Here is a 12,769-nt window from a genome sequence, read left to right on the forward strand (position 1 = left end):
ATATATTAATATTGTTTCACTCTCTGTTCTGCTCCACCGAGTCTCCAGTTATTATTAATATATTAATATTGTTTCACTCTCTGTTCTGCTCCATTGAGTCTCCAGTTATTATTAATATATTAATATTGTTTCACTCTCTGTTCTGCTCCATTGAGTCTCCAGTGATTATTAATATATTAATATTGTTTCTCTCTCTGTTCTGCTCCATTGAGTCTCCAGTTATTATTAATATATTAATATTGTTTCACTCTCTGTTCTGCTCCATTGAGTCTCCAGTGATTATTAATATATTAATATTGTTTCTCTCTCTGTTCTGCTCCACCGAGTCTCCAGTTATTATTCATATATTAATATTGTTTCTCTCTCTGTTTTGCTCCACCGAGTCTCCAGTAATTATTAATATATTAATATTGTTTCTCCCTCTGTTTTGCTCCATTGAGTCTCCAGTTATTATTAATATATTAATATTGTTTCTCTCTCTGTTCTGCTCCATTAACTCTCACAGTCCAGGCTGTCACGTGATGTCCTGTGTCTCTGTCCCAGCGGTGACCTCCCGGGAAACATTTCCGGGGTCGTAACATCATTCCCGGGGTCACTACATCACTTCCGTCCGATTCCCTCTCCCCAAAATGTCCGCCGGAAGTGCTGAGGCAAAAACCTGTTAGAATATTCAATAATTCCATAATCCTGGTAATTTATCATTAATATATCTAATTTACCTTAATAATGTAATATTGCAGATTATATTTGTTGAATAATCTATTAATATAATTAGCCAATAATTAGTCTGTTGCTATTTTTAATAAATCTAATTATTAAAGTTAATCAAACATTAATCCAAATATTAAATCATCTCAGTTCCCTAAAATAGACCTTCCCATTGTCTGTACTGAGGAGGGCGATAATCTATAATTAGGAGCTGTCAGGATTCATTACATCTAATTAACTATCACTTATGTAAGTTTCAGTTAATCTCAATTAATGTCACCAACCTGTTGTTATTTAATACTTCCAATTCATAATAGTTGTTTAGTGATTCTATTTCTGATGTAAACATGTTCCCTCTTTAATGTAGCTAATTATAAATTAACATCAACGATTTATAGCGGGTGCCTCATAACTAATTTCAATGTCCACTGTTAACAATCCTAATTAATACAACAAAGCTTCGAATTAATTATTCATAAATTGTTATTAGTGTAGGTGTAATCATTCTCAATTGCTTAACATTGATACATTATAATTTTGTAATCTGTTAATATAAGTTTTCATTTATCCCAGTTACTGATCATTAATGAGCCTATGGATTAATTGGCTTCACTGATCTCTAATTGTTAATTTTTGCAATAGTCCATCATTAATTTTGCCAGGTATTAATTTTGCTTAATAAATTATCTTTTTCATACCTAACCATTAATTTATCTTAATCCATTATCTTCAGATTCATTTTTCAATTAGTCTCACTAATCCATCATTAGTATACTAAATATTTGATTGATTTTAATAATGTGTTATTAACATAATCAAAAAACTCTTAATCTGAATAATCCATCATTAGATTATTAATAAAACATCGCAAATAATACTTCTATTTCTAACTATAGTCAAAATTAACCTCCACTGCCTGAATCGAAAAGTTAACTCAGCTTCACAGTTGGATTTGTTGAATTACTCAGCTGGATGAGTGAGGTCGTTGAAATTGATCTGTTGCTGGTGAAGGTTAGAGAACAGGGTAAGATTGAAAGGGTAGTTGAGGTGAGTGGACATCTCTTTTTTTGACACTGATTGATCAGTTGAGGGGGAAGGGGGAATGAGGGGGTCTAAAGCGCTCCACAGGCACCCTGGGTGGAGAGGAGTAGATGATGACCGTGCAACAGGAGGGGATGTCGAGTCCCTTGAGTACGACGAAGATAATGATTTGCCCGACCTCATCATGGATATCGAAGATGACGTCTTGGATGAAGGGGATTACGAGGAGGTCGAAATCCAAAGTGAGTGCGAGTGAACAAACTCCTGCCCAGCATTGGGTCCATTAACCTCGCCATTGAGCACGTCCCCCAACCCATCACTGCGCAATACCTGCAAAACCTCCCAGCTCCCTGACTTTCATCGTGGCCTCCTGCGCACCACACATTGTAATAACTCCAACATTGGTGGCCAATCCTTTGGAGTTCCCATCACTGGCCGCTGCACTGTCGGAGGGTCAGTCCTGTCGGAGTACCGCACTGTCAGAGGGTCAGTCCAGAGTGAGCACTGCACTGTCAGAAGGTCAGTACTGATGGAGTGCAGCATTGTCGGAGGGTCAATCCTGAGAGATTTCCGTATTGTTAGAGGTGTCAGTGCTGAGGGAGCACCGCACTGTCGGAGGGTCTTTACTGAGGGAGCGCCGCACTTTTGGAGGGTCAGTACTGAGGGAGTGCCGCACTGTCGAATGGTCAGTGCTGAGGGAGAGATGCACTGTCAGAGGGTCAGTACTGAGGGAGTGCCGCACTGTCGAACGTTCAGTGCTGAGGGAGAGCTGCATTTTCGGAGGGCCAGTACTGAGGGAGCACCGTGCTGTCGGAGGGTCAGTACTGAGGGAGTGCCGCACTGTCGGAGGGTCAGTACTGAGGGAGCACTGCACTGTCGGAGGGTCAGTACTGAGGGAGTGCCGCACTGTCGGAGGGTCAGTACTGAGAGAGTGCCGCACTCTCGGAGGGTCAGTACTGAGGGAGCTCCTCACTGTCGGAGGGTCAGTACTGAGGGAGCACTGCACTGTCGGAGGGTCAGTACTGAGGGAGTGCCGCACTGTCGGAGGGTCAGTACTGAGAGAGTGCCGCACTGTCGGAGGGTCAGTACTGAGGGAGCTCCTCACTGTCGGAGGGTCAGTACTGAGGGAGCACCACACTGTCGGAGGGTCAGTACTGAGGGAGCACCAAACTGTCGGAGGACCAGTACTGAGGGAGTGCCGCACTGTCGAAGGGTCAGTAATGAGGGAGAGCCGCACTGTCGGAGAGTGAGTACTGTGGGAGTGCCGCACTGTCGGAGGGTCAGTGCTGAGGGAGTGCCGCACTGTGGGGGGGTCAGTACTGAGGGAGTGCCGCACTGTCAGAGAGTAAGTACTGAGGTAGCGAATCAAACCGCGGGCCCCACCTGCCACCTGATGTGGATGTAAATGTCCTCCCGGCCAGCACTGTAAATGAGCTGGGGGAGAGGCTACATTGCTCCCCATGCCCTGGAGCCAAGATTTCCCCCTCAACCCACATGACTGGGAGCACAGATGATTTGGGTCCTTGTTTCCTTGCCATTTGGGGTTCTTGCTATGTGTAAATTCGGTGACGTGCTACCTGCACGGCAACCGGGTCCACAGTTCCGATTCCGTGCTCATTGGCTGGTGATGTGTGATACAGGAATGCAGTTTTTATTATTCCCTTTTCTTTCTGTGATGTCAGGGGCATCTGCCGGTGAAAAGAGGGTCCAAACTATCTTCACGGCATTGGCAATCGCTGGTGTTGTCGCCTGTGTGGTCCTACTTTGCCTAGTGGCATACTTTGCAACAAACTGTAAGTACACAAGCACAGTTGGTGAAACCGCTTTGTCTAGATTGTTCTCCTTACTTAATGAGGAATATCCTTAAACTGCAACAGTTCATGCAAGGTTCACTGAGCTGATTCCTGGGGCGAAGGGGTTTGTCTCAGTGATGAATGAGTTCGGAGCAGGACTGGGCCGCTCAAGCCTGCTCCGCCTTTCAATAAGACCCCACATTCCTGCCTACTCCCCGATAAACTTTCACCCCCTTGTTAATCAAGAATCAATCTTGCTCGGCCTTAATAATATTCAAAGGCTCTGCTTCCACCACCTTTTCAGGAAGACACTTGCAAATACTCATGACCCTTTTGAGAGAAAACACTGCTCATCTGTGTCTGAAATTGGTGACCCCTCATTTTTAAACCACTCGTTCTCCATTCTCCCAAAAGGGGAATCATCCTCCCCACACCCTCCCTGTCGACACCCCTCAGGATCTTAAAGTTTTCAACCAAATTACCTCTTACTTTTCTAAACTCCAGTGGATACAAGCCCAGCCTGTCCAACCCTACCTCCATAAGACAACCCACCCATTCCTGGTATTAGTCTGGTAAATCTTTTCTGAACTGTTTCCAATGTATTTGCATCCTTTCTGAAATAAGGTGCCTAATACTGTGCAAAGGACTCCAGATGTGGCCCCACTAGTGCCCTGTATAACTGAAGCATCACCTCCTTACTTTTGGTTTCGATTCACCCTCGCAATAAATGATAACAATCTATGAGTTTTCCTAGTTACTTGCACTACCTGCAGACTAACCTGTTGTGATACATACACTAAGACAGCCAGATCTCTCTGAAACAAATTTTGGACAGTTTGGGCCTGTACAAATCGGCATTCAGAAGAATCAGAGGTGATCTTATTGAAACATGTAAGATCCTCAGAGGGGCTTGACAGCGTGGATGCTTCCCCCTCGTGATGGGATCAAGAACCAAGAGACACAGTTTCTGTATGAGGGGCCTCCCATTGAAGATGGTTTTAATTTATTCTTTGGGGTGTAGGTGTCGCTGGGAAGTTCAGTTTATGTTACCCATCCCTAATCCCCATATCCGTGGACTGAGTGGCTTGCTTGGCCATTTCAGAGGGCAGTGAAGAGTCAGCCACATGGCTGGGGGTCTGGAGTCACATATAGGCCAGGCCGAGTAAGGACAGAAGATTCCCTTCCCTGAAGGACATTAGTGAACCTGATGGGTTTCTAGAACAATGAATGATAGATTTATGGTGGCCGTTATAGAGACTAGACTTTAATTCCAGATTTTATTACTTGAATTTAAATTCCACCAGTTGCTGAGGTAGGATTTGAACCCCAGAGTACCAGCCTGGGTCTGCTGCATTATTAATCCAGTGACTTTACCTCTCACCACCACCGACTCCCCAGTTGACATAAGACAATCTTTTTTTCCTGTGTTAGTCTGTGGATTTCTCACCCCCAGAGAGCAGTGGGTGCTGAGTCATTGAATATATTCAAGGCTTTGTTAGACCTGTTTTTGATCAGTAAGGGGGTCAAGGGTTATTTGGGGGGGGAGGGGGAGGCAGGAAAGTGGAGCTGCGTCTACAATCAGGTCAGCCACGATCTTTTTCAGAACATAAAACGTAGGAGTAGAAGGAGGCCAATCAGCGCATTGAGTCTGCTCCACCATTCAGTGAGATCATGGCTGATTTGCTCAACTCGGCTATCCTGCCTTTTCCCCATGCCCCTTGACTCCCTTCCGGATTAAAGATCTGTCTACACCAATCTTGAATATACTTAACGATTCAGCAGGTACAGATCCAGCGTTCCACAGATCCACCACACTCTGAGAGAGGAAATTGCTCCTCATCTCTGTGTTAAATGGACACCCCTTACTCTGCTATTATGCCCTCTGGTCCTTAACTCTCACACAACGGGAATCAGCCTATCAGAATCTACCCTGCCAAGCCAACTAAGAATATTTTATGTTTTAGTAAGGTCACCTCTCATTCTTCTAAACTCCAATGTTTACAGGCCCAACCGACTCAACCTCTCCACATTAAAAAAAATCCCTCCATCCCTGGGATCAACCCAGTGAACCTTCCATGGGCTGCCTCCAATGCCAGGTAGCTCCTAACTAAACTAACTAGGACTAAAACTGTTCACAGTATCCTAGGTGTGGTCCAACTGGTGCCTTGAATAGTTTTAGCAAGACTTCCCTGTCTTCATACTCCATTCCATTTGATGTAAAGGCCAGCACTCTATATGTCTTCCCGATTACCTCCTGAATTGTAAATGAGCTTTTTGTGATCCATGCACAAGGACTCCCAAATCCCTCTGTGTCATAGCTTTCTGCAGTCTTTATCCATGGAAATAACATTCAGTTCCTCAACTCGTCCTGTCAGAGTGCTTAACTTCACATTCTCCCATATTATATTCCATTTGCCAAGTTTCTGCCCGTTCACTTAATCAATTCCCCTCTGTAAACTCATTTTGTTATCCCCACCACTTGCCTTCCCACCTACCTTTGTGTCATCCACAAACTTGGCGATTGTACATTCCCTTCCGCCATCCAAGTCATTAATGCATATTGAAAATAATTGTGTCCCCAGCACTGATCTCTCCAAGTGACACTCCACTTGTTACAGGTTGCAATCCTGAAAATGCCCACATTATGCCAACTTTCTGCCTTCTATTAGTTAGCCAATTCTCTATCCATACTCACATGCCATTCCCTAAACCATGGGCTCTTATCTTCTTAAGTAGCCTTACGATCAGTACCTTACTGAACGTCTTTTGGAAATACAAATATATCACATCTACTGGTTCCCCTCTATCTATCCTGCTTGTTACCTCCTCAAATACTTCTAATAATTTTGTCATGCATGATTTCCCTTTGTTGAAGCCATGCTGACACTGCTTGATTGTGTTATGAATTTCCAAACGTTCTGCTATTACATCCTTTATAATAAACTCTACTATTTTCTCAATGATGGATGTTAAGCTAAGTGGACTCTAGTTACCTGTTTTTTGTCTCCCTGCCTTTTTGTGTAAGGGTGTCATTGATCATTATTGAATAATCATTAGTGTTATTATAATTATTGAACTATTGAGTTGTTATTGAATAATCTGATTGAATGGCGGAGCAAGGTCGAGGGGCCGAGTGGCCTCCTCATGCTAATTTGTTTGATCTGATGACATTATAACATCCCTGCTTCATGGAAGCTTTCTGTGCACAAATTGCTAGCTGGAGAGAAGACAGGAAGCCAAGTTTCCTTTATTTATTCATGGGATGCGGGAGACGCTGGCTGGACCAGCTTTTATTGCCAATCCCTAATTGCCGCTTGAGAAGGTGGTGGTGAGCTGCAGTGCATCTTGTCGATGGTACACACTGACTCCACTGTGAGCCGGTGGTGGAGGGAAGTTTGTGGATGGGCTGCCAATCCAGTGGGCTGTTTTTTCATCTGTCGAGCTTCTTGAGCATTGAGGGACCTGCACTCGTCCAGGAAAGTGGGGAGTTTTCCATCACACTCTCTACCTATGGTTGTAGAGATGGTCCATACATATGATTCCTGGGATGAAGGTGTTTACCTAATGAGGAAACCTGGGACAGGTTGTGCCTGTATTCCTTGGAGCGTCCAATGAAAATATGAATTAGGAGCAGGAGGAGGCCATTCGGCCCCTCGAGCCTGTTCCATTTATGAATGAGGTCAAGATCTGTTTGTGGCCTCAACTCCACATTCTGCCAAAGTGCCCTGCGATAACCTTTGAATCCCTTGTTAGTCAGGAATCTATCTATCTCTGCCACAAAAACATATTCAGTAACGCAGCCTCCACCGGTCTCTGGGAAGAGAGTTGCAAAGCCTCTCGACCCTCTGAGAGAATAAATTCCTCCTAAACTCCAATTTAAATAGGAGACCCCTTATTGTTAAACGGTGCCTCTCTCACCTCCTGCGTTCTGGTCTCCCCCACGAGGGGAAACATCCTTTCAGCCCTGACTCTGTCAAGTCCCATCTCAGAGTTGAGAAGAATGAGAGGTGATCTTATTGAAACATATCAGATCCTGAAGGGGCCTCGACAGGATGGATGCTGAGAAGATGTTTCCCTCTCGTGGGGAAATCTGCAACATGGTGGGGGTGGTCACGCTTTCAGAATAAGGGGCCTCCAATGAAGACAGAGATGAGGAGGAATTTCTTCTCTCAGAAGGTCGTCAGCCTGTGGAATTTCCTCCCCCACAGAGCAGTGGAGTCCGGCTCACTGAATATATTCAAGGCTGAGGAAGTCGAGGGTTAAAGGTTCCTCGGGGGGGGGGGGGAGGCAGGAAAGTGGGGTTGAGACCACAATCAGATCAGCCATGATCTTACTGAATGATTGTGCAGACTCCAGTGGCTGATTGGCCTACTCCTGCACCTCATTCATATGTTATTAAATTAATTTTGGTTTCAAATATAATTTTACTGACACAATATTAGCTAAATAAGCAGGAAAAAAGCATGGCAATGCAGCGAGGTCTAAGTGAAATTGCAGTGTTTTTCTTATTGACACATCAGTTTACTGCCCATCACTTATTACCCTTGAGAGGTAGTTAAGAGTCAAGCGTATTGCTGTGGGTCTGGAGTCATGTGTAGGCCAGACCACGGGTAAGAACAGCAGATTTACTAATTCCCCTAAAGGGACAATACTGATCCAGTTGGCTTTTTACTCCAATCGATGGTCGTTTCATGGTCAACAGAACTGAGAGGAACTTTAAATTCCACATGTTATTAATTGAATCTAAATTCCACCGGCTGCAGTGGTGGGAATTGAAACTGTGTCCCCAGAGCAGTAGACTGGATTGCTGGTCGAGTGGCGTTACCACCACACCGTCAGCTGTCACGCTGAGATTAATGTCTGTAATGTATTTGGAAAATATTTTATAAACCGAGTTTAGTGATGTATGTGTCTATGTGTGTGTGTCATAATTGGATTAAAGCCAGCTGTTCTGGAGCCTTTGATGAACATAAAAAGTTGGTTTCAATGTGCTAATTTGGTAAACATGGGGGAGTTTTGTCAAGGGGGCAGTTTGTATTTTTAAATACCGTCTCAAAGTAATGAGTGAAATCTTGCACTTAGCCAGATGACGCTTACTGCTAAAATTGGTGGCATGAAAGGATGTTATTGTTAGAAGAGTTAAAGTTAAAAGCCCAGTGATAGAATGGGAAATTTACATTCAAAGAGAAAGATGTGTATAAAGGAGAAAGGAGATTGTGTGTAAGGTAGAGGCTTTGTATTATCCAACAATAGTGAGAAGCTTCAAGCTGCTGCCTAGAAGGATGCAGAGGAGAAAGACTTTCACTTTGATTTTGATTGTCCAGAGTGTGCTTTGCCAGGTATCTGTTTAAATCTGTGGGATTTACTGTTGCCTTGTCTGGGGTGGGGTGGGGGGTGGGGGGTGTGGTGGTGGGTGGCTAACTCACAGTCAGATTAATTAGGGGATTTTTGTTATTATTGTGGTAACTTTTGGATGTATATGTGTGTTCACAATCCTCCTTGTATTAATAAATGTTTAATTTAGTTTTATAAAAACTCCTTGAGACTCAGTGGTCTTGTTACTGCTGAATGCAAATCCTGCCCCTTGAAACATACAAATTGCCAAAATGGGTTATGACAGTTTCATTAGGTTTCCCTCTGGGATTTGAGAAATTCAGCCTACACCACCGTCTGTGTCATAACATCCCCTGTCGACGAGAGACTCTTGACAATCTGGGATTGGTTCAGAAATGGAGAAGTGTGTACTTCAAGGAAAGGAGGTTGTCAGTCCTTGGTCTGAGGCCCAGTATGTGTGGGGAGGGTCACATCACAGTGCGATGTAGGACTGACCACTGACATATTTCTCTCTTTATCTCCCACTTTGCCTCCACAAGACGTGCATGCCTCCGAGGATTTAAACATTGTGAGGGACAGCCTGCAGAATGCCACTGAGAGCTTCCTCAAACTCCAAAACCAGGCCCAGCTGAAAGACCAACAGGATTGTACACGCTTCCAAAACACTACCGAGCACTGGCTACACCTGTTCTGCGAGAAGTATGGTGAGCATGTGCCCCTGTCGCCTTTGACGAGGGGGGAGGTGTGAGAGAGGATCAGGCTCATTCAGCTCACCACCACGCACTCTCGAGCCTGTTAGACAAGAAAAGGGGGAGGTCCATTCAGCCCCCTCCTCGAAAATTTAACACTGGAACAGGCGGAGGTTCAATTAGTTTTAGCCGCTTGGGGGTGTGGAGGAGGCGTATGTTAAGGTGCTGGGGAGTTCCACAGTTTGGTGTGGGGGAGGGGGAGGGTGTCCCACAGCTTTGATCAGAGAGGGTTGAGGTGTCCAACAGTTTGAGGGGTTGGGTGGTGGTGGAGGTGCTATGGTATCCCACAATTTGAGAGGGAATGAAGAGTACCAAAATTTGTGTAGGAGGGTGAGGTGATGAGTCCCACAGATTGGTAGAGGGGGTGAGGATCCCCATAGTTTCGGAGGATAGGGTAGGAGTCCCAGAGTTTTGGGGGTAATGGGTGAGGAGTCCTACGGTGTGGGGGGGAGGGAATTGGTGAAGAGTCCCACCATTTAGAGAGCACTCTTAACGTTGCTAGCTGAGCATAGATTCCTGAATGTTTCCACTTTTCCCGCTCTCAATGCAGAATGTCCCTCGAGTATTTGTGATCCTGGCTGGGTCAAATACTCAAGAAGTTGCTTCCTGTTAATGGATACCAGACTTAGCTGGGAGCAGAGCAGGGAAATGTGCTCAAGCAAGCAGGGACACTTGGCCATCGCCAACAACGACCAGGTGCAGGTAACATGTCTCTCCTCTGCCCTTACCTCCAACCAGAAGTGCCAGGGCCCCTCTCACTCCCTTGTCACTAAGATTGAGACTATCCATTCAGTTGCACCTGCTGAGTCCCTCTTCCCATCCATGACCCTACTTGGCCAAACTTTCTCTAAGACCGCCTCCCCAACATTGCCCAAGCCCTGAACACTCATCTTTCTGACATATCTCCGCTCATGCCATCTCTGAGCTATAGATTTGTACATAGGCTGAGATCTTCCAACTACCTCCAGGAATGTGTTCATTTCAAATTTCCACCGCTGCCCCAAGTTTGCAAACACCACATTCAACATGGACGCTTCTGGGGCCTGAAGTGGAGCCAAATTGAGTTTGGACTTCCATGGTCCTAATGTTCTTTCACTCGAGGCTCTTATGTTAAACTGTCTCTCTCTCTTCAATCTCGCTCTCTCTCCCACATAGAAACACACTCCTCAGCTTGGCTATGTCAGAAATTCAACTCACGATCAATAATAGTCCTTCATTTAACATGATTTTTAACTCTCTTTGCACGCAGCCAGAACTTCAATTGAATTGTGGTGGATAGATCTTTCCTCCACTCCAGCTTGTTCTAAACTCTCATTCCCACCTGCTTGAACTTGAAACCATCACTTATCACCCTTGTTGACCCTTTGTTTCTCTACTGTTCATCTCCCAGGTAACCTGGTCACATGATCATTTACTGGGGCGCAGCTGTTTTCTCTTTCATACCAGGAATGAGATCCTAGTTCCTCAATGAACCGTCCATATAAAATGGTTTGCGTACCCCGCAAAATCACGTGAATGGTCACCAGACTGAAGTTCCCCTCTCCGACCAACGGTTTTAGCCAAGTGCAAACATCTCTCTCCCCTCAGGCACTGTCCAACTCTCCTTCAAACCTGCCGTCATCAGCCCTGTCCTTAAAAACAACCTTGACTTCTCCTTCCCACTGCGTCCTTGCTAGTGACTATCGCATCTCCAAGCTCCTTTTCTCTCCAAAGCTCTTCAACGTGTTGCCCACACCCTTTTTCCCAATTGCCATCTTTCCCCAGTTTCACCTTCACCCTATTATTCCCTTTACCACATTTCCTGTTTACCCCAATGCCCACTCAGGATGCTGTTCCACTTCCACAGAACTTCCTCTTTGAGCAAGCTAAAGAAGCCTCCTATTGGATTGGAATGACAGACTCGGTGACTGAAGGGATCTGGATGTGGGTGGACGGGACGAAGGTCATGGATGGGAAAACGTGAGTAACAGAGTGTGTCAGGGGTCGGGGTGGCAAAGGGTCAGTCCCAAGTTTGTGGTAAGGTGGGCAGGGGGTGGGGGTGGCGATGAGATTGACCGAGGGGTTGATGAAGTGGAGATAGGCTGATGCTCTAGGGCTACTCTGTGGCTCAGAGGAGAAAGGCCTAGTTGAGGGTGAGTCAGAGGGTTGCGACAATCAACGTGAGATGCACGTTCGATGGAGCAGAGCTCAAACTTTGTCAGGAGAACAAAGGCCAGCTTCAAGGTCACAGGTTATATGAGGGTGAGGGGATTAGGGGTCAGACTGGGTGACGGGTTGGGCAGGGGGTCAGCGGTTATGCAAATGATCCCTGGTTAGGCAGGGTGTCAGGGGTTAGGCAAAGGGTTAAGATTAGGCAAAGGGTCTGAGTGAAACAGAGGGTGAGGGAGGGTAAGGGTTTAGGCTGACGGTCAGGGAGTGGGCAGACGTGAGAGTGTTTAGGCAGAGGGTGAAGGGTTATGTAGGGAGCCAGGGGTTAGACAGAGTGTCAGGAGGAATCAGGGTTAGGCACTGGACCAATGGTGCAGAGGTCAGTCTTGGTCAAGAGACAAAAGCACACTTGAAGTTCACAGGTTCCATGAGGGTCAGGGGTCAGACTGGGTTAGGCAGAGGGTCAGGGGTCAGATAGTTTAATTTGAACGGGGCTGGGTGGTTGTGGGGCTGTTTCTCCTCGGATAGGATAAAGGATCTCAACCCCGTCAGGTGAGCACTGACCGCTTTCTGATTTAATTTTTTGCTTTTGCTTTGTCCTCGGAAGGGTCTGGGGGCCGGGACAGCCGGATAATGCCTTCAGCAGGATGTACAGGATGAGGGAAAACTGCGGCCTGATGAGGCTGTGGCGCTGGTATGACGAGGCCTGCGGGGCGAGGTTGCCGGCCATCTGTGAGAAGAACGCCATTCGCCTCCACCTGATCTTCCATCGAATGATGCAGAGCCGCTGAGGGAGCGCTGGGCTGGCATCTGCTCCATCATTCCTACCATTGTCCTTCATCTGTGTGGGGGCTGGGGAGGCAAAATAATGGCAAATCGTTCTGCACCCGTTGTTGTGTTAGTTCGTGTTTTACAGAATGGGCCGGGGTTCTGGAGTTTCCCGAAATGCTGAAAAGTGTCTGAAGATGTCCATCTCTACAGGGCCCTGTGACTGTT

General features: G+C 45.9%; 1 protein-coding gene across 1 annotated transcript; it reads left to right on the forward strand.

Moving 5' to 3' along the window:
- Positions 1 to 1,810: 1,810 nt before the first annotated feature.
- On the forward strand, positions 1,811 to 12,564 carry LOC121274764 (C-type lectin domain family 4 member A-like). Its single transcript, XM_041182108.1, has 6 exons — positions 1,811 to 1,991; positions 3,432 to 3,542; positions 9,416 to 9,580; positions 10,176 to 10,327; positions 11,451 to 11,584; positions 12,381 to 12,564. Exons 1-6 carry the CDS (start codon positions 1,811 to 1,813, stop codon positions 12,562 to 12,564), a joined length of 927 nt encoding a protein of 308 aa, XP_041038042.1.
- The last annotated feature ends 205 nt before the right edge of the window (positions 12,565 to 12,769 follow it).

This window comes from Carcharodon carcharias (assembly GCF_017639515.1).
Source record: "Carcharodon carcharias isolate sCarCar2 chromosome 38 unlocalized genomic scaffold, sCarCar2.pri SUPER_38_unloc_1, whole genome shotgun sequence".
In the NCBI taxonomy this organism is placed as follows: domain Eukaryota; kingdom Metazoa; phylum Chordata; class Chondrichthyes; order Lamniformes; family Lamnidae; genus Carcharodon; species Carcharodon carcharias.

What these genes read in the sequence shown, in the direction of transcription:
- LOC121274764 (XM_041182108.1), top strand. Translation starts at nt 1,811, where the DNA reads ATGAGGGGGTCTAAAGCGCTCCACAGGCACCCTGGGTGGAGAGGAGTA. An exon ending in CGAGGAGGTCGAAATCCAAA is followed by an intron (nt 1,992 to 3,431) that starts GTGAGTGCGAGT and finishes CTGTGATGTCAG; the next exon opens with GGGCATCTGCCGGTGAAAAG. An exon ending in CCTGTTCTGCGAGAAGTATG is followed by an intron (nt 9,581 to 10,175) that starts GTGAGCATGTGC and finishes CTCTCAATGCAG; the next exon opens with AATGTCCCTCGAGTATTTGT.